The 20,928-nt window shown below is 37.2% G+C and overlaps 1 protein-coding gene across 1 annotated transcript in view; it reads left to right on the top strand.

Moving 5' to 3' along the window:
- LOC150083915 (uncharacterized) overlaps positions 1 to 20,928 on the top strand; it is a 352,627-nt gene that overhangs the window by 109,825 nt on the left and 221,874 nt on the right. Inside the window, exons 5-6 of the mRNA XM_090375828.1 lie at positions 5,414 to 5,538; positions 15,198 to 15,340. Coding sequence (XP_090231954.1) covers positions 5,414 to 5,538; positions 15,198 to 15,340 — 268 coding nt within the window. The remainder of the gene's footprint in view (positions 1 to 5,413; positions 5,539 to 15,197; positions 15,341 to 20,928) is intronic.

The raw sequence follows: 20,928 nt of genomic DNA, 5'->3' as shown, positions 1-20,928 counted from the left end.
ATGCTGTAATTTGTCCATATGCAGTGGAAATCTTGTTACACTCTACTCCAGTCAGATAAGGATGATGCCTGGAGAATATCTGCTGCTAGAGTATTATTCCAACAGTGAAGTTCAGAGGAGGTGGTGGGATTATGGTGTGGAATTTTCTTATGATATGGCCTAGGACCTTTAGTGATGTGGAGAACTAGGAACACTGATGCCTACCTTAACATTTGGGACAATTTCATGTTCCCTACAATGTGACAGTTCTTTTAAAAAAAAAAAAAAATTATTTTTCTTTGTGTATATTAACATAAAGTAATAACACTAACAACACCAGGTGTCAGGTGATTCACTGTGGTGTGGGATTGCATGCTGGTGCTGGCTCTTGCATGTACAGGATCGTTTCGCTGGGAATTTCTGCCACAGCATTCTAGATCAACACCACAGTGAATTCCTCTTCTTAGAGGATACGTTGTTCCCCTAACTTTGATCTGTTTACCTTGTGGTGGATGGGCTGCCCACTGCTTGGTATCCCAACCAACTATCCTCTGGCACTTGCTATTCTACCCAGCCCAACTACCCACTTCTCCCCCACTCCCTCAACAAATCATTCCTTGCCCCCTACCCTTTCTGTCCTTATCAATAAAATAGTGTGCTGCTACCTGCCCTTCATGTACTGCTCTGTACCTCCTCCAGTGAAAATTATCTCCAGTATCTGCCTTCACCATTGGTGACTTGATCTTTCTGGACCTATTCCCACCTCTCTAATCCTCCTTACCAATACTTTCCACAATTAACTCCCCTATCTTTAGCTACCTGTAATTGCCTAACCCTGTCTTCATCTTTTTAATTTGTTCACCGTTGAGAATAACTACCAAGGATCTTTTCCATTTTGTGGACCTCTCTGACTCCTGTTTTATCCTGCCACATCCCACCCAGTTCTTCCTTCCTCATAATCACATTTTATGTATACCATTAACCTAAACCTTCTCAGACTCATTTACCCTGAACTTTACCAATAACCAGTGGGATATTCTCCTGCTTTGTCCAGGTTCCACTGATCCTCCCTCCCTTACTACCATCAAGGACTCGGACATTGCACTGTTTTCCATCTTGAATTTTTTTCCACCTGATCTATTGCTCCTTCTTCCCTGGTAGATATAAAGCCTTTGCTTTATGTCCACATCTTCATCTGTTCCCCCCACTAATTCTACCTCCCTCAAAAAATAAATAAAAAATAAATAAATAAATTTTTTTTGTGATGTCTCCTGTCTCACATCCACCACTTACTCATCTTTACCCCTTTTCTTTCTCTGTCTCTTCTCCCCAGCACTCCTCTTTAACAAAAATTTTATATTTCATGGCTGACCCAGTCTCATCCAGGCAAGTTGGGTCAGCCTGTCATTGTGTACAGTAGGTGGCCTATGTCCACATCCCTGGGGAGGCCGGTCACATGACACAATGTACCCCAGACGTTACTGCTCACAAATTACAAACAGTAACTGGCTTCAGAGAGTCTGTATCAACACATAGTTATCATGCAGGGTTGAGGGTGGCCATGTGGTGCCACCTAGGCAAGTACACATTACACAGTTTTTTTGGTACAGACTAGGGTTTTTAAATTCCTGACATTTTTTAATCTTCGAGAAATGGGAACGGGAAATTGGTTCCTGAGAATTCTCAAGAAATCCCAAAAATTTTATTTTATTGATTAAATATTTGCTATCTTTTAGATAAGAATTTTTGTCCTTATTCTAATCATTAAACACTATAATAATGAATAATAATGTACATTGTGGGGTATAAGTAAAAAACTAAAATTTAAGGAGAATTGGATATTAAAAAATGAGACTCGTAGTTTTGATGAATGTAAACAGAAAATTTTATTAAATTGATACAGTGTACAGATTATTCTATACATTTATTTTAAAACACTAAGATTGAGATTAGCATAAAAGAAATCCTAAGTAAACACTAATACTCAAAAAAAAAAAAAATAATAAGGAAAACTAATATTAGCATTTAACATTTTCAATTATTGTTAAAATGAAATTTTAAAAATCACAGAGCATTAATTGCTTGGTCAGAAAGCCTGGATCTTTGCTTAGTTACAAATAAGCCCGAAGTAGAAAAATTTCTTTCATTTTGGGTTGAAGTAGATCTAATTATTAGAAGTGCATCTAATAAAATTTTTAGATTCAGTGTATATATATCACTTCATATAAATTTCTCACTTCTTAACGATGAAAATATCTTATTTGATTGGATTGTCTCTGCTTTTGCCGTTGAAATGGCCTAACTCTGTTTTTAGATCCACTTCTAATTCCCCCGGTTACGAATTTTCATTTCTTTGTTCGTATTATTTTCTCTTTCTCTTTTTTCTCTTTCAAAGAAAAGTGTACTTCTATTGAAGCACACTTTTCTTTGAAAATTCTTCCATTATTGATTTGCAGATCACAATTTCATTTAAACTTTTGGGGCTGAACCTAGATGGGTACGTCTTGTCACTGTGTTGCGGGCATGGCCAAATTTGGGACGGATTCAAGCAAAAAGAAATGTGTTTTTTTTAATAGACTCATTTTTGGCTAGTGAAAAAAGGCTAGATTAGTTTATACCAGTAATTCAGGACAGATTCAAGCAAAAGAAGCCCCTTCCTCCAGAGGTGTACCCATATTCTGGAGTATAACCCTATTTGGATTGCTTAAATATCTAATAAGGACACCTAAAGACTTTATCTCTAAGTTTAAAAAGTTGCTGTTTAATCTCCTTTAAAAGCTTATTACTTAAAGAATTTTGATTTTCCAGGAATCTAAAAATTCCTATGCTTGTTGGTAGATTTGCAGTATGATTACTTAATGCTTCAACTGTGAGTTGCACTGGTTTTAAGCAGTTTAATATATCTTCGGCGATTTTTGGATATCTGTCCTCCTGTAGATAAGAGCTTTAATTCTTGTAAAACAATTTTTATCTGTGTTAAAATCCTTAAAAAGCTCTCATTTTATAATTAATTGGTTATTTGCAACTATGCTGTATATTACAAAAATAAAAATCGATTTCTCAGGAAATGCTTTTTCTGGGAATTGGGAATTTTAAACTTAGGATTTTTTCCCAGGAATTCTAGGGAAGAAACCCTAGTACAACTACAAAGACGGGTACAAATTCATCTTTGTTTCATCAAGACAGTGACAGCTGCTGGTGCTGTTTGAGAATGGTTCATGGACACTTGTATAGATGTCGGAATGGCTTGTGCAGAATTGTGATTCGAACCCTGTTGAACATCTGTGGGATGAACTGGAATGTGAAGTAATGATTAGGTGTGCAAGACTGTACTTGCTTGAGTCTGTTATTTATTGGTGGAAAAGCCTGTTCTGAGGGGGAAGTGTGTTATTATAGCCCAAGGGGGACCAATTCACTATCAAACCGAGTAGCAGTAATGTCATTATGCAACAGTGTGTCCAGATACTTTTTTGGGGAGTAGTGTATACTGAGTCTTACTGACATTAAGGTTAAATTTTAAATAACTGTTAGAACTACAAATAGAGAACATTAACTTGAATAAGAAACACCATCAGCCAATGAAGATATGATTGCTGAAACAGGAGGATGTATGTCAGTATCATTAGTCTATGAAAAATTGAAAATTACAGTTTTAAAAAGGAATTTTAAACCACAAGCGAATCATGGATAAGTACCCACCTATAGGATTCCTAGTGGAAGACATTTTCAAAAATTCATTTTGTAGGGAAAATACAATAAACTATTTTTTTTTTTAAAATTATGCTTAATTTTTTGATGCAATGTTATCATTTCTTTAATAATCTTACAAGAAGTTGACAAGAGATTCAGAACAGGCTACTTAAAGGCTGAAATATCCCGAAAGGCTGTTTTTTTTTTTAACAAAACCCTGAACGCAAAAGGTATTAGAACCTTTTATCATGCATGGGTTGAAGAAGACTGAAAATACTTGACATTAGACTTGAATTTCTGTGGACTGTAATTTTCAGTAAATATGTATGAAAGAAGGTTATTCCAGAAAACTAGTTGAAGGGATAATAAATAGTAAATTTTCTGTTTATACTCTGGGTCGACCACACCGTCAGAGGATAGATGAGGAAAGAGAAAAATTGGCTCTCTGAGTTTGAAGTTGGACAGTAAATGGATGTTGACTGGTTGCAGCATGTGTTCAGACTGGTTTTTGAAGAGAGTAAGAGAATTGCAGATGCCATTTCTGAAGAACAGTGCCCCTGGAAGGATCTATAGAAGAGATATGCAGCAGGAACAGAACAACTAAGAGGAGTGGAAAGATTTTAAGAGACAGAATAATTAATTAACCCGAATTAAATTTGATATAATTAAATTTGTCTAATCTAGTTGATGTGTTATTCTACTCATAAGATTAGACTGTTTGTAATTACTGAGTATTAACCTTTTTACAAGTGAGTTTCTATACCATATATAGACTATCTGAAGAGTGAGGTTTTTAATGAGGAATTTGGAAGTTCTGCATATATATATATATATGTGGTAGAAGTAATAAAACTGTTGAAAAGCAATTTTCCTCCTCCATCTACCTGCATAATTTTGTGTAAATTACACAATGCCAAAACTAAAAGGAGAAGGATTGAAGAAAAAGGAAGTGGCATAGTATTTAGGGTTAGGCACCACCTGTGGTTTCCCACATCTGCAGCGTATGTACTCTGTGATGGAATGCAGAACTACTGCATAAGCCAGAAAAAAGTGTACTGTCTCGTCTATGCAGTATTGTGTTATGTTCTGTTTCTCTGGCTACTTGGCTGCAGAGCCCCTAGTGGGACCCTACGTTGCCCACCACCACTGGGAGGTGAGCCAGGCTGCCCATCATACTCTGGCTGATCTCTACCAGGGTTGCCTGAGCTTTCTGGACGAAGACAAAATAAAAAAAGGGAAGAGAGTGGGGAAGATAGTACAAGTGGTGGGTTCAAAGTAGGCAAAAGGATAATGAGAAAAGAAGGCATCCTCCAGCAGAAAGAAGAGGTGGGAAGGGAGAAGTAGGAATCACCCCTTGTCTTGGAAGCCCACAGAAGACCAAGGAAAGGAAGATAGCTTGCAGAACGAGGGAAGTCTGCAAAGTTGGGTAGGTGCAATGGGAAGTGTGCAAGTTTGATTGCTTTCAGTTCTGTGAATGTGGAAATTACAAAGGAATTTTGCTCCTTAGTGTATCAGGTAAAATCTATACAAGTTATTAGGAAAGAAGATTAGAAATATTGTTAAATTTACTTGAAACCTTCCCTGATACTTAAACTTGAGGCTGCAGTCCACAGTTTAAAGTACCAGGGAAGTTGGCACCACTGATTTACATTAATAAGTTCTATTTTTAGCATTTTTAGTAAACATTTATACAATTCTGTGGTCTATATTATTTCATAATTTAAATAAATATTATTTTTTGTAGCACTTTTCAATCTGCAGATTGTGGGTATACGGAGCTATCTGTAAAGGTTGGGAGCCTCTGTATGGCTTTTTATCCTAAGGATAACAATTTTTATCGTTGCAGAATTTCTGCAGTACACTGCTCAGGTATGATGTTTGTAAAATGTATAATTTTATTATTTTCTTAATTTTAGTTTGGTCCATTGTATGTTTTGGCATGCAAACACAATTGAACTAATTTAAAATATATCCTTCTCCCACTTCCCTTTGTGTTTATGGAGTGGAAATCTATGATTGATAGAATTATATTAATAGTAATAAACAGTTACTGTATTAGGTTCAATAGTATGTTAATCATATCATTGCACTTCATGCAACTCACATGATTGGTCAGTTGATTAATAATTATAATAATAATAAAAATATAGTTTATTTTTCCCCATTTTTCGTTTATTTTGTAATGATCAGGAGTCTGATCACTGTCCAGCAGTAGTCTCCAGGATACTAGACTATAGCAATATATTTATGAAAATGATCACAGTGTTCATCGTTAACATGTCCAAAGTTATCTGAGAAAAAATGGAGGAAGTGTATTTTTAGAGATGCCCCGTGCATTTGAAATCTGTTAAAATTAAATCCGCTATATTTCTGTTGTGGCGCCTCTGTAGACAGGTGGACAGGAGCAGCAGTGCATAGCACACTCTTCTTGATTAGATCGGGGTTCGAGCCTGTGACCACCAAATATGGAGGATGCGGAAAGGTCAGGGAATGAACACCGCATATCCTGGAGCAATATGGCCTTAGTTACTAATGCTCCTAAAAACCAAACAACAAACAAACAAAGCAATTTCTGTTGCAAAAAGTTTTCATTGTATGTCGATAATTGAAATAGTTGATTATAAAATCTACCACAATAACTGGAAAAAAAAGGTTTGTTTTTTCTTCTTCTTGTCAATTTCATAATCACCTAATTTGCTTATGATCATTATGAAAATGATGCTGTAATTATTTATTTCAATTATGATTCTATATTATGCCCATCACTACAGGAAATGTTCTAGTGGCCATTTCTAGCAGCCACGAGAAAGTTCCTCATGGTGAACAGTAATGCATAAGTGCCAAGGCTGCAATCAGTAAATGAATGCATGCTAAAGTTAATAATGCAATTTCTAGTTTTAGAATCATTATTAAAAAAAAAAATATATATATATATATATATATATATATATATATATATATATAGAAAACAAGCGAGCATTTGTTTTCAAGCAAGTTTATCTAGTGTGTTTGTTAGTAACAGCCACATTATGTTGGGAAAATTATATTCAACCATGGAAAACTTTGTTGTAGCTTTTTAAAATTATAATAAAAGTTTCTGTAGTTGTATATAACTTGCAGTAGCCAAAGCAACAATATTCATAGCATAAGACTTCAGATTAATTCAGTATTTTTATTATTTATTTATTTATTTCTATTTTTTGTAAAATTTTCAGAAAACACCAGATTATAAGTTTTACTATATCTGCAATAAGGCCTCTAAGGTTGGGATTAGTCATACCACAAATTTAAACAGATATGCCAACTGTTTAAAACTGATTTAATAATAAAATAAAATAATACAAAGGACTGTAAAATAATATTTGCAAAAAACTAGTTTGAAACAAAAATTAAATAAGTTAAAATGAATTAAAATATAAATTTAAAAGCTATAAAAACACTATTGAAGCTTTCGGAGGTGTCTGCCTCCTTCTTCAGCAATAATGAAACTTGAGCGACACATCCTTAAATACCAGGTTCACGGCACACGTGGATGACCAGGCGCATACTTGGTATTCCTTTCACGTACACCAGAACCGGAAGTAGTCTGGGGGCGTGGAAAATTAAAACGTTTATCTCTGGCAAAAACCACCATCTCAAAAAGGGGATAAAGCCTAACTCCCCTGTCTCTGTTCATGCTATTGTTGCCAGAGGATCCAATCCACAGACTTTCCAGCCACTTGCGGTCCCAGAATCTATGCGCCCGGTCAAGGATGACAGCGTTGTCAGGGGAGATCTGGCGTTGTTTTTCCCAATAGTTTTTTTTTTTTTTTTTTTTATGTGAACCCCAAACACGAGAGGTATTAGAACCTATAGTACTTAGTACCATGCTTGGGTTGGAGGTTGAGAAGCCGAAAGAAGATATTTGTTGACATTGAACTTGAACTTCTGTAGATTGTAATTTTCAGGAAATACGTCTGAAGGAAGGTTGTTCCAGAAAATGGCAGTTGAATGAATAAATGAGGAAGATGAAAAGTTGGTTCTGTGAGTTTGAAGTTGGACAGTAAATGGATGTTGGCTGGTGGCGGCATGTGTTCGGACTGTTTTGAAAGAGAGAGAGCGGGAATTATAGAAGCCAATTCAGAAGAACAATGCCCATGGAAGTATCTGTAGAAGAGGCATGCAGCAGAAACAGTGCGTCTATGAGAAAGCGAGTGGAGAGACTCTGTTAGAGATGAATCATTAATTAACCTAACTGCCCTCTTCTGAATGGAATCAAGAAGTCTGAGAGAGGTTTTGGGGGCACCACCCCAGATGTGGGAACAATATTCCATGGCAGGGCGGATTTGCGATTTATACAGAGTGAGCGATTGTTTGGAAGAAAAGTAATGCCGAGAGCGAAAGAGAAAACCAAGTTTTTTAGATGCAGAGGAAGCAATATTTGTAATGTGCTTGTGCCAAGAGAGATTAGAAGTCAGGGTAATCCCCAAAAGAGATATATCATTTTGCCTAGAAATTGGAGTGTCACTAAAGATAAGCATAGGAGCAGAAGAATCCTTTTTGCGAGATATAAGACAAGACTGAGTTTTAGAAGGGTTGAAATCAACTAAGTTGTCTTTGCCCCACTGGAGAATTACCTGAAGATCGGCATTTAAGGAATTCGTAGCAGATTTTCGAGAAGTTGAAGCTGATTGAGCAGGACAAGGTTTCTCAAAATGGAAAGTTAAATGCAATGTGCTATCATCGGCAAAACTATGGATAGGATTTCCAGTCAATGGAAGAAGGTCATTGATATACAAGAGGAAAAGAGTGGGGGAAAGAACTGAACCTTGGGGGACACCAGCATTAGTGGAGAAGTTAGAAGACAGAGAGCCATTTACCATCACCCTCAGTGAGCGATCAGAGAAAAAACTGGATAACCAATTACTAAAAACAGTTGGCAAACCATATGATGGAAGCTTGTTAAGAAGACCTTTATGCCAAACACGATCAAAAGCCTTTGATATATCAAGAGCAACTACTTGTGTTTCACCGAACTTTTCCATTGAATTAGTCCATAAATGGGTAACATAAGCGTGAATATCACCAGTGGATCGACACTGACGGAATCCATACTGGCAATCGTTGATTAGACGGAAGGTTTTTAGGTAGTTTAAGAGTTGGTGGTTAATTGATTTCTCCATCACTTTAGAAAGAGTAGAAGTAATTGCAATGGGACGATAATTGGATGGGAGGGATTTGTAACCCTTTTTAGGAACTGGCTGGATATGAGCAAATTTCCATGCAGAAGGAAAAACACTTTTGGAATAAGAAAGTGAAAAAAGACGGCAAAGAATAGGAGTAAGTTCAGGAGCACAGGTTTTGAGAACAAGTGGAGAAATACCATCAGGACCTGGAGCTTTCTTAGCATCAAGATTCATCAAAATCTTTCTGATATCCTTTTGACAGAAGACCACATGAGGCATTGAATGGAGCGTGTTGGGAATGGTGGGAGGTGTTTTACCAAGATCTTTAATACATGAGCTGGAAGAAAAATGGGATGCTAGCAGGTCAGCTTTGTCCTTGGCTGAAGTGACAACAGAACCATCTGGTTTGGACAGAGGTGGTAGCAGAGATGGGCAAAAGTTGCGGCCAATAGCTTTGGCAAGAGACCAGAATGCTTGGCTACCATTAGGGCAAGAAGCAAGTTTTCTACTCTTAGCCTGTTCAAACTCTAGTTTGGACTGATTAATAACTGCTTTTCAATTGTTGCGAGCTTTGGTGTAGGCAGAAAATGAAACTGAAGAATTGGAAACAAGCCAATTACGATATGCAACATTCTTCTCTTGGACAGCCTTAGCACATTTATTGGAAAACCAAGGTTTTAGATAAAGGACGAGATTTTAAAGTGGAGTGTGGGATAAAGGATTCCATTCCTGCACAAATAATTTCACTGACACGATCTGAGCAAACGTTGACATCAGAAGTTTTGAAACAGTAATCCGACCAAGGAAAAGAAGAAAAGAAGTCTCGCAGGTCATCCCAGTTTGCATTCTTGTAATGCCAAACAACACGAGGTTGGGAATAGCCATGAGATAAGGGTTCCATTGGAGAAGAGACAATCACCAAGTTGTGATCTGAAGTGCCTAAAGGACCTCTCACTTCGACCGTGTACTTAGAAGGGTTGTTTGTGAGAAAAAGATCCAGTGTATTGGCTGTATGATTATATTGTCTGGTATTCTTGTATGTAAATGAACAATCTGTGCTAGGTCATTAGTAATTGCAAAAGCCTCAGCATCTCGACCTGCTGGGTCGGTGTGACTAGAAAATGGAAGCCAGCTGGATTTGTGAACATTAAAATCACCAAGGAAAATTACCTCACTGTTACTAAAGTTGGACTGGAGAAAGTCAAGTTGTAAAGAGAGGAAGTCAAAGAGCTCCAAGTGATTAGTGGAGTTGGGAGAACGGTAGAGACAACAGATGAATTTGACACAATGAGGTAGAGAGATTTTAAGCCAGAGAAGATCAAAGAGAGGAGATTCCAAATTGCCAAGTCTCTGACAGGGAATATGAGAATGGACATATGCACAAGTACCACCTTTGAGGCGAAAGGAATCATACAATGAATAATTTGGGCATCTGAGATGAGCAGTAGTTGAATCAACCGATAACTGAGATTCTGTCAGAAAAAGTACATGGGGTTTGGCAGACTGCAAGTGGAAATGGACATCGTTGAGATTAGAATTGAGACCACGTAAATTTGTGAAATGAATTCGGAAGTGCTTGGGAGGTTTAGATCTTTTCGCAGATAAGCTTGCTCTATTAGTTTGACAATTCATGGTGTATTCAATAGTAAGAAAAAGTGGGTGGGACATGGTGTATGAAGTAATGTAATTTTTGGATATGGCGTACACGTGGTAAGAATATACCCAGATCCTTGACATAATGTGGCCTCGACAATGCTCCCCGCATACACACTACTCTGACTCCCTCCAGTCACTATCTGGCAGAGTAGAGGTAGCAAGATTATACACTAGCTGATCCGGAAGCCTCCTAGAGAGTTACCAATAGGTTCGGTCCGGTGTACTAACTAGCGGCCGGCCCTTCAATACCGTTTTAGAGCTGTACCCTGGAATGTAAGGAATATCGGATCTTGCCACGACATTCATCATAACCTCAAAAGTCATCAATCATACTGCATGATGGAGGAGATAGGGAAGAGTTGACCGGAACTTAGCTGTAGAGACTAAACATGGGTTCCACCACTTCAAGCCTCCAATAAGCAAAGTGGTGGTATTTCACCGGTTGATGAGTCATCTACCACCTAGTACTGCCTGGTAACTTAGAGGGGCGGCGTTCCTCCATGTGGTGTGGGCGCCACACCTCGACCCCTGCTTACGTTGGTTCACACCTGGGTGGTCACCCACCATGTACTTGTGCATGGAGGTTGTACCCAGGATTACTAACAGTCCCACCATTGTGAAGGTGCAGGCAATAGTGCTCGGCAATGGTGGATTTATTGATCTCTGTGGTCCGTATCGCTCTTGAATGTTCCCCCAGACGGTTCTTAAGACGCCATCCTGTCTCCCCCACATAACATTCCCCACAGTCCGGGCATGTGATCTCATATACGACCCCACTACTAGAATCCCTAGTAATCGTGTCTTTGACCTGTGACACTACTGTGTGCAGCTTCCGGGCTGCAGGTTGCATGAACAGAGACAAGTGAGTTAGGCTTCACCCCCTTTTTGAGGCGGTGGTTTTTGCCAGAGGTAAACGTTTTAGTTTTCCACTCCCCCAGACCACTTCCGGTTCTGGTACACGTGAAAGGAATACCGAGTATGCACCTTGGTCATCCACATGTACCGTGAACCTGGTATTTAAGGATGTGTCGCTTAAGTTTCATTATTGCTGAAGAATGAGGCAGACACCTCCGAAAGCTTCAATAGTGTTTTTATCGCTTTTAAAATTATATTTTAATGCATTTTATAACTTATTTACTTAGTTTATTTTATTTTTGTTTCAAACTAGTTTTTGTAAATCAATTTTTGTAAATATTATTTTATAGTCCTTTGTATTATTTTATTTTATTATTAAATCAGTTTTAAACGGTTGGCTTATCTGTTTAAATTTGTAGTTTTACTATAGTTAATTCTCCTAATTAGGAGAATTAATTCTCCACTTCCACAACACATGGAAGTTTATATCCAACAATCAACAACCTGCTGGATGAAGGCAAACCTCCACACATCTATCATGGAACCATCCTTCCTCAGTTTGAATTTATGCCCCCTTGTGTTTAGTCTGAGCAAGAGGTTATTGTTTTTTTTTTTTTTTTTTTTAAGGAGCATTAGCAACTAAGGCCATATTGCTCCGGGGATATGCGGTGGTCATTCCCTGACCTTTCCGCAACCTCCGTATTTGGTGGCCACAGGCTCAAACCCCGGTCTAATCATGAAGCGTGTGCTACGCACTGCTGCTCCTGCGCATCTGGCTACAGAGGCACCCTGAGCAAGAGGAAGAATGCCAGTGGCATTAAGCTTGCTCATTCCATTCAAAGCCTTAATCAGATCACCATCTAGGTATGTAGTCTCTGGATGCTGAAATTTACATAACTGAAACATGTCTTGGTAAAATCATCCTTTCATTTCCTTCACCAATCACACTGCCCTTCTCTGCACCCATTCCAGCTGATCTATATCCTTCCTAATATGCAGCCTGACCATTGCATTATACAATGGAATAATCACTTCCTTATTCCTGATAGCAAAGTTCCTATCATACACAAAAGTCCATTATATGTCCTGGCAGCCTGTCTACATTGCTTAGAGAACTTTCTATCTGACTGCACAATTACCTACAGGTCTTTCATTTTCCACTATCCTGAGTGGACTTGGCACATCATGGCCTTAGTCGCCCTTGTGGCCATAAAAACTATCCTGAGTGTAGTGCTATCAACTGCCATTTCTCAGCCCATCGGCCTAATTTTTTTTAGATCTCGTTGCAGTAGCTTACCCTAATTACATTCATTAACCACCCTGATAACCTTTGTATCATCTACAAACTTAGACATTAAGCCTGTTATACCTTCATCAGTATCACTAATAAATATAGGAAAGAACAAGGGGCTGAGCACTGAACCCTAGGAATTCTACTAATAACATTGTTGCGTGAAGAGCAAGTGTTCCTTAATAACCACTCCCACTCAGCCATCCCTTTATCCAGCAATTGCCCTTAATGGCAAGTTACTGTTCTAATTTGTACAGCAGTCTTATGTGCAACAGCATCAGCATCGAAAGCTTTCTGAAGTATATATCAAAATTATTCTTTGCATCCAGTGCCTTTATTACTGTCATAATATCTAATCAGATTGGTCAGACAAAATTGTCCCTTAACAAATCAATTCTGTAACTGAAGTGTAATTGCATTCTGTCCAGACAGTCTTGCATTACTTCTTTAACCAGAGGCCCCGTTATTTTTCCTTGGAACAGAAGTTAAGCTAACAAGTCTATATAATTACTCATGTCACCTCTTAATCTCCCCCCCCCCCCTTTTTTTTGTGAATTGGGGATATTTTTGCACATCCAGTCCAATGGGGTCATCTCCTAAATCCAAGATACTCTCGTAATTATGGCTAAGGATTTGATTACCTCCTTTGCTGTCTCTCCTAATATAATTAGCTAGATCCCATCCACTCAAGGTGCCTTTTTATTTTAAGCTTTAATAATTTTTCTTCCACTTTCCTCTCAGTTATCAGAAAGGAATTTAGTTATTTGTTAGGTTTTGATGAGCTTCTGTTATTCCTCTCCCTAAAGAACTCATCATGCATAAATGTAGATGCAAAATACCTATTCATTTTGTCAGCAGATTAAGCAGAATCATCAATAGTTAAACAGTCTTTATCAAGTGGACTAATGTGATTCAATCCCTTCTTTCTACTGTTAATATAAGTAAAGAAGGCTTTGCTGTTTTCCTTTGCCAGTGACTTCTCATAATCTGCCTTAGCTTGCCTAAATTTCTTTGCGAATTTCTCTTGCCCATTTCTTCCTTTTTTCATTCTATATTTCTCTGTTCCTTTTATAGATTCCTCAAACTTACAACTTGTAGAATTGAAGTCTTATGTAAAGAAGTTTTGTCTGTTCATTTGGATATTAGAGTATTATAGGTTGTAATAATCTTTTTTGTTTTGGGTGGATTACCACAAAACAAAAAAAATAATAAAATTACACAGTACAGGTAACCCTTGTATAACGTGGTAGTTTGGTTCCTAGAAAATCTTGTGTAGCGTGAAACCATGTTGTACGGGGACTAAGAACCAGTACAAAAAGGGAGGGGTTACACTTCAAAAGCTAACAAAAATACACTTTTTTTTTTTAAATAACTATTGGAAACTTAATTTTTATAGTAATAATAACTTAATATTTTAACTTTATTTTTATAATAATATTAACTTAAATAATAGTAACTGAACAAACGTGTTACCTTATAAACTGTGATACTTATATGTGAGATAATGTATGTTCATTTAATTTTCTTCCTCTTCATCGCTGCTAAGCACAATCTCTTCTGCAGCATTTAGATTTCGTGTACCTTCTGCTCTCTGTAAAATTCACGAACTGCACGCTTTGAAGTCAATTATTTTTTATGGTCTCAAATGAGCACAAGTTCAATAGCACAGAACCTAACCCAGAGATCTCCCCACAAAATACAGTGGACACCTGCTTTAAATGATATTTGAAAATCGGAAGAATATTTTCCAGTTAGCAAAATAAAAATAAATTTACGCTTACATACATAGCTTAATTAATAACATTAACATAACTTAATTAATTAACATAGCTTGAAAAAAAAAAACTCGAATACTACTGAATAGTTTTATGGCTAGCACAGTGGTTATAATTGCTTTCCTTTCATACCATGTCAAAAATGTGTGGATTTGAATTTGTTTAGTTGGGAAATATTTTATGGGACTTCTTTCACACTATGACTGAGTTGGTTGGTCTCAGGCTTCCTTGTTGCATGGGGTTTTACCCTCCCAGACTGTGGGCATTAATAAATGGTATTCAGTGTTTTACAATACTATGTCTGCTCTTCCCAGCATATGCAGTGCTTAGGTTTAAAAAAAAAAGTATCCACGAATAAGATAGCTGCCATGCTCCTCAGATTTGGCTCCCTATACTTTTTTCTGTTTCCGAAATTTGAAAAACCTTAAAAGGCAAAAGATTTTAAGATCTGGAAACAATTAAACAAAATGCAATGGAGCAGCTTTTAGCAATTCCAAAAAGTGAGTTTGAAACAGTGGAATAAGTGTGTACATATCAAAGGATTCTGCTTTAAGGGGACCTGACCTCATTCCTATAAATAATATATATTTGGAATCTTTATACTTCTTGGTCATTCCTCATATGCTAGTCTCTGAAGACCCACTAAGCACACTTGCACATAAAATAAACCAAAAATTTCTAACATGCACACTTCTAAATTACTGTGGTAATGATGAGCACTCTTTTTTTTTGTTTTTTGATAGTTTTATTTTGCTAGAATAACATGTAAATTATTTTTATTTCCAGGTATTCCATCCACCATACAAGATGTCGAAGTATTTTTTGTGGACTATGGGAATTCTGGAAGATTACATGTGACTTACCTACGCCCATTGCCTAAGATGCTTTGTGGTACTCCTGATCAGGCTATCCATTGTTATTTGCATGGGGTATGTATGCTGTACCGAATATTTTTTTGTAAGTAGTTGTATGAGACTACCTGGTAGCCCTAATCCTTTTACAGAAAAATTTCACATAGAAATAATGGTCCTAACTCCAGGAAATCTTCATTACTTTTAAAGTGAAACTTTTTTTTTCCACAACAGAGAAATGTAATGTTTTATAAACTCAAACATCATTATTTTATAATTCTTGCAATTTATGATATTAGCATTAATAGTAGAGGATTATGATGCGAGAAAGCAAGGTTATAAAAGTAAAAAAAAAAAAAAAAAACTTTCCATTTCACCCGTCCATTCATTCCAAATGTTTGTCTAGTTCTGCCTTGAATTTATTTAAGCTATCAACTTCCTCAGAGACAGATGGAAATTTGTTCCAGAAATCAACTACCTGCTGGCTAAAGGAAAATTTCACGAGAAAGGATCCCATCAGCATTGAGCCTGCTTAATCCATTCAAGGCCTTATACACCTCAATCAGATCGCCTTGTAGGTGTCTAGTTTCCAAATGCTGCAATTTGCAGAACTTATGCCTTTCTTTGTAATAGCACCCTTTGTTCTCCTCACCAGTCTTGTTGCCCTTCTCTGTACTCATTCTAGCAACTCTACATCCTTCCTAAAATGAGGCTTCCAGACTTGTATGCAGTACTCAAGGTGAGGCCTGACCAGTGCCTTATACAAGGGGGTAATCACCTCCTCACAGAATTCCTGTATATCATTGACAAGACTCCCATGACCTACTCTGGCAGCCTGTCTGCACTGCTCAGAAAAATTCATATCTGACAGCACAATTACCCCCAAGTCTCTTTCATTCTCCAGTACCCTGAGTGTAACTCCACCCAGTTGGTACGTTTCTCTAGGGTTACTGCTATCCATATGCAGTATTTTGCATTTGTCATTATTAAACTTCAGTTGCCACTTCTCAGCCCATCTGCCCAACTTTACCAGATCGTATTGCAGCAGCATACTGTCATTGCTGTTATTAACAAACCTCCCAACCTTTGTATCATCTGCAAACTTTGACATTAAGCTTGATATACCTTCATCAATATCATTGGAAAATATACAAAACAACAATGGGCCAACACTGAACCCTGGGGAACACCACTAATAACATTAGTCCACGAACAGCAGTATTCATTGATTACCACTCTGTCTTCTCCCACTCAACCATCCTTTTATCCATTGTAGCAACTTGCCCTTAATGCCACACTACTTCAATTTGTACAGTAGTTTTCCATGTGCAACAGTATCAGAAGCTTTCCTGAAATCCAAGTATATGATATCAAAATAATTTTTTGCATCCATTTCCTTTGTGACCACATCATAGTATTCAATCAAATTGGTCAGACAAGACTTCCCCTTAAGAAATCAATGCTGTGTCTGAATTATTACTGCAATCTTGTCTAGATCCTGCAATGCTTCTTTAACCAGTGACTCCATTATTTTCCCTGGAAGAGAAGTCAAACTAACAGGTCTGTAATTACTTGTCACCTTTTGAACTCCCTTTTGAATTGGGGATACATTTTCACATCTCCAGTCCGTGGGAAACACCTGAGTCCAAGGAATCTGTCATAATTATAACTAAGAGCTTGCTTATTTCCTTTGCTGCCTCCTGTAATATAACTGGATAGATCACATCCACCCCAGGTGCCTTTCTTATGTTTAACTTCAACAATTTCTCCTCCACTTTTCCTTCAGTTATTACAAAATCATCTAGCTCACTGCCAGAGTTTAATTCACCTCTGGCATTCCCCTCCCTGAATAACACATGTGTGAATGGTGATGCAAAATACTCATTTAGTTTGGCAGCTATCTGAAACTGATCATCTGCCATCAAACCATTGATATCAAGTGGACCAATCTGATTCATCCCTTTACTTTTAGAATTTATAAAAGTAAAGACATCTTTGCTGTTTTTCTTTACATCCATTGCCAAAGATTTATGATAAGCTGCCTTTGCTTGTCTCACCTCCTTTGTGACTTGATTACAGACTAGCTGATATATATACCATAGGCTTCAGTGTTGCCTGATAATTTACAGCAGGCCCTTGTTATAACGCTGTTCGTTTTAAGCTGATTCCCTATAATGCTGTTCTTATATTATAACCCGTATCTGACTATAACGCTCTTTTACAGATTGCATTTTTGGCATATTTAATAAAATCGTTTCATTTGGTGGAGTCGATAGCTTGAAAATGAATAGCAAAACAGCATTAAAACGTTTCCCATGCCGACTTGAGAAATTTTCCCATGCCCAGTGAAATTTTCTTGCACACTTTAATTGCATCACAGTGCCTTGTTACGTAGTTCCGAGATCAACATTTTAAAAAATTAAAATGTTAATTCGTTTTTGCTTTCCCAGTGTTATGTCAAGTATATTGCTTGTAATATTTGCATTATATGCATTTATCCGAAGTCTAGTCATCACTCAGTACATTATTAGACATTGTGCGTAACGGACAGTTTACTCGAGCATTGTATCATAATTAATGCAACCAACGCAGTTACATTTTTGAAGAGTTAATAACGGTGGATAAGAATGAGAAAGCAACAACATCTGGACGCAGTATGAAGACTACGAATATAAGAAATAGACTGAATTTGAAAATTAATTTGGACGTTTCGAAGCAAATCGATTCTGGTCAATGACAAGCGGAAGTTTTTGAATTTAGGACTGGTACGTTTAACTGTAAGAACATTTATAAAAAATAAAGAATTAATTTTAGCAGCAGGAAAGACAACTGTTCCACTGCACTAGGCCTAAGACGGCTATTAGGATTGAAATGGAGAGACTTTAACTAATTTTATTGAAGATAATATCCAATTAAATTAAATATTACGAGAGAGAGAGAGAGAGAGAGAGAGCGATTAGCCTATATGATGATCTGAAGAAAACCACCTAAAAAAAAAAAAAATGTGGAACCATTTAAAACTAGTAAGGGTTGGTTTAACAGATTTAAAATCCATGGAGAAGCCGCAAGTGTAGATCAAGAAGCCGAAACTTTCAAAAAAGAACTTGTTAAAATTATTGAAGAGGGGTATTATGTGTTATACTTCTCAAAAAGTTTTTAACATAGATGAAGCAGGACTTTTTTTGGAAACGAATGCCTAAAAGAAGTTTCATATTGAAAGAATAAAAAAACATGCCAGGTTTCAAAGCGGCGAAGGATCGGTTGATTTTATTGTTTGGTGGTAACACTGCAGGGGATTTTAAATTAAAACCCCTTTTAGTTTACCAGGAAGAGGGCCAAAGTACAATCCAAAATCGACACATTTTTCATGATTAAATTTATCAATTAAATTAAATCAATTAAAATCAATTTAGATCAATTAAATTCATGATTTTAATTGGAATTTTAAGTTTAAGTTTGATACGTAAGTAGTTACCACATAATGTATAATGCAGAATATTTTATATGTACAAATATTTGAATATCAAATATTTTGACCGACATTTGTGCATCTTTTCACTATCATTTATTTTTGATTAGGAAATATCCTGTGGTACCGACTGCAACTCATAAATGCTTGTTACTTTATGGGATTGAGGCACTCGCTTAGCTCGTATTCACTTAGCACTCTGTTTTCCCGGAACGAATTATCAGCGTTAAGCGGGGGTCACCTGTATATGCATCCCATGCAGTTTTCTTCACTGCCACGAGTCTCATTAGTTCATCTGACATCCATTTGGGCTTAAACCTTGAACAGTATTTCTTAGTTGGAACAAAAAGCCTAGTGGCTTCCAAGATTACTTCCTTGAATGCTTCCCATTTTGAATGTGCTGTTGGTAAACTTAAAAAATCTCTGCGACCACTGTAGTCACCTTTACGAAATCAAAAGCTGTTCCCTTTACCCTTGTTGATAGTTACATCTTTAAGTAAATCCCACATCAGTACACTGATCACTGTCACCAGTGGTTTCTTTATCTATAAATTCTTAATCCATGAATAATCACTACTGATAATCAGATCAAGAGCGTTGCTGTAGAAAACAATCATCCAATAAATCCACAAAAGCCTTGCTAGTGTGTAAGTGAGTGACCAATCTACAACTTCCAGTCAATATCTGGGAAGTTAAAATCCCCCATTATTAGACACCCTTATTTACTGGCCCACACGGTTTTTCTGTATAATTGTTCACTGTACCCGTCAGGGTCATTAGGTCTATAACAAACACCTACTCTTGTTTTTGCTTTCCCAGTGCTTATGTCGCACCAAACTGACTCAGCATTGCACTGTCCATCTATGTCAACTGGATGCACTTCCTTCGATTTAATGTGTTCCTTAACTAACATCATAACCCCCTCCTCCCTTCCTATCCTGTCTATCCTTTCTGTACACATTGTACTCCCCAAATTCCAATTCTGCATTCCTTATATCTGTGTGATGCCATGTCTCTGATATCCCAAAAATATCTGCCTTTTGATGTCTTGATCAGCACTTCAAATTTATCAAATTTATTTATTATACTCCTAGCATTGGCATATGTGCAAGTATACATGCTCCTGTTCTTACTCTAACATAGCCCATATATTTACTTGTTCATCACTCCCAGCAGTTCCTGAAATCCCCAGCAACTTGCTTTCTGGGCTGCTGCATTTCAGTAGAAGCAGTGTAAGAATCAAATCTACCTCTGCCTGTGGCTACTTTTAATCTGTTAGTCTGTGGATCCCACCCAGTTAGCAGTTTTCCGACCCACCTAACATTGCCTCGATAGCATCAGCAAATATTCTTGCACCCTTTCTGTTTAACCATATCCCCGTCCGCTGGGGTACGTACCAGCCCCAACTGGGTTCAGCAAGTTAATTCTATAATTTATACTCTAATTACAGAGCTGAAACTCGCTATAGTTGGAGCCAGAACTGTTTTCTTGAATTTTCCCACTTAAATTTTCAAAACCTTCTATTGAATTTCAGCAAATGACAAAAATGTGACATCAAGTATGCAATTTTTTAGGCCTTTTTCAATTAATTTTTTTACCCCCGCCCTAACCAGCCTAGAGCTTATGAAACCCGACACTTGATTCGTTTCTTGGTGTAAAGCGCGCGAATTTCTTTTTACGAAGAGGAGCAGTTCTGATAAACAACTCCGCGTGAATACGAGCGCAGCGTGGGAGGTATATATCACGTCAGCAGTACAGCTACATCGAGCCGGTAAGGGAGAAGTGTAAATAAACAAAAGACGAACAGGAGCTACTGTTTTTGACATAAGAGGCAATAAAGCCATACAGTACCAATAACAGTTTATGGAAGGTGAACAGATCGTATTTCCTTTCTTCAACGTGTATTGCTCCTACGAACAGAAGATCAAGGAAATTCATCTGTTGGAAACGGGAAAAACTGGTGTAAAACTGATATTTCACTGCATTATACTGATATATCACAGATAACACTGCAATGCGCATTTGATAAAAAAAAAAAAGTTTGCTTTATTGTAATTGTTTTTAGTAAACAATATCAGAACAGCAGTTTCCTGGGTTTGATCTTCTAACCAAATTTCGAGAAAATATTTCTATTTATAGCTGCGTTATAAACTTCTAAACTTCGAAACTGGTGCATCAAAAGAAAGAAAAACAAAAT

This window comes from Mastigoproctus giganteus, chromosome 6, assembly GCF_048544385.1.
Source record: "Mastigoproctus giganteus isolate SK-2022 chromosome 6, ASM4854438v1, whole genome shotgun sequence".
In the NCBI taxonomy this organism is placed as follows: Eukaryota; Metazoa; Arthropoda; class Arachnida; order Uropygi; family Thelyphonidae; genus Mastigoproctus; species Mastigoproctus giganteus.
Note: the sequence above shows the minus strand (reverse complement) of the source record. Positions and strands in the feature narration are given on the sequence as shown.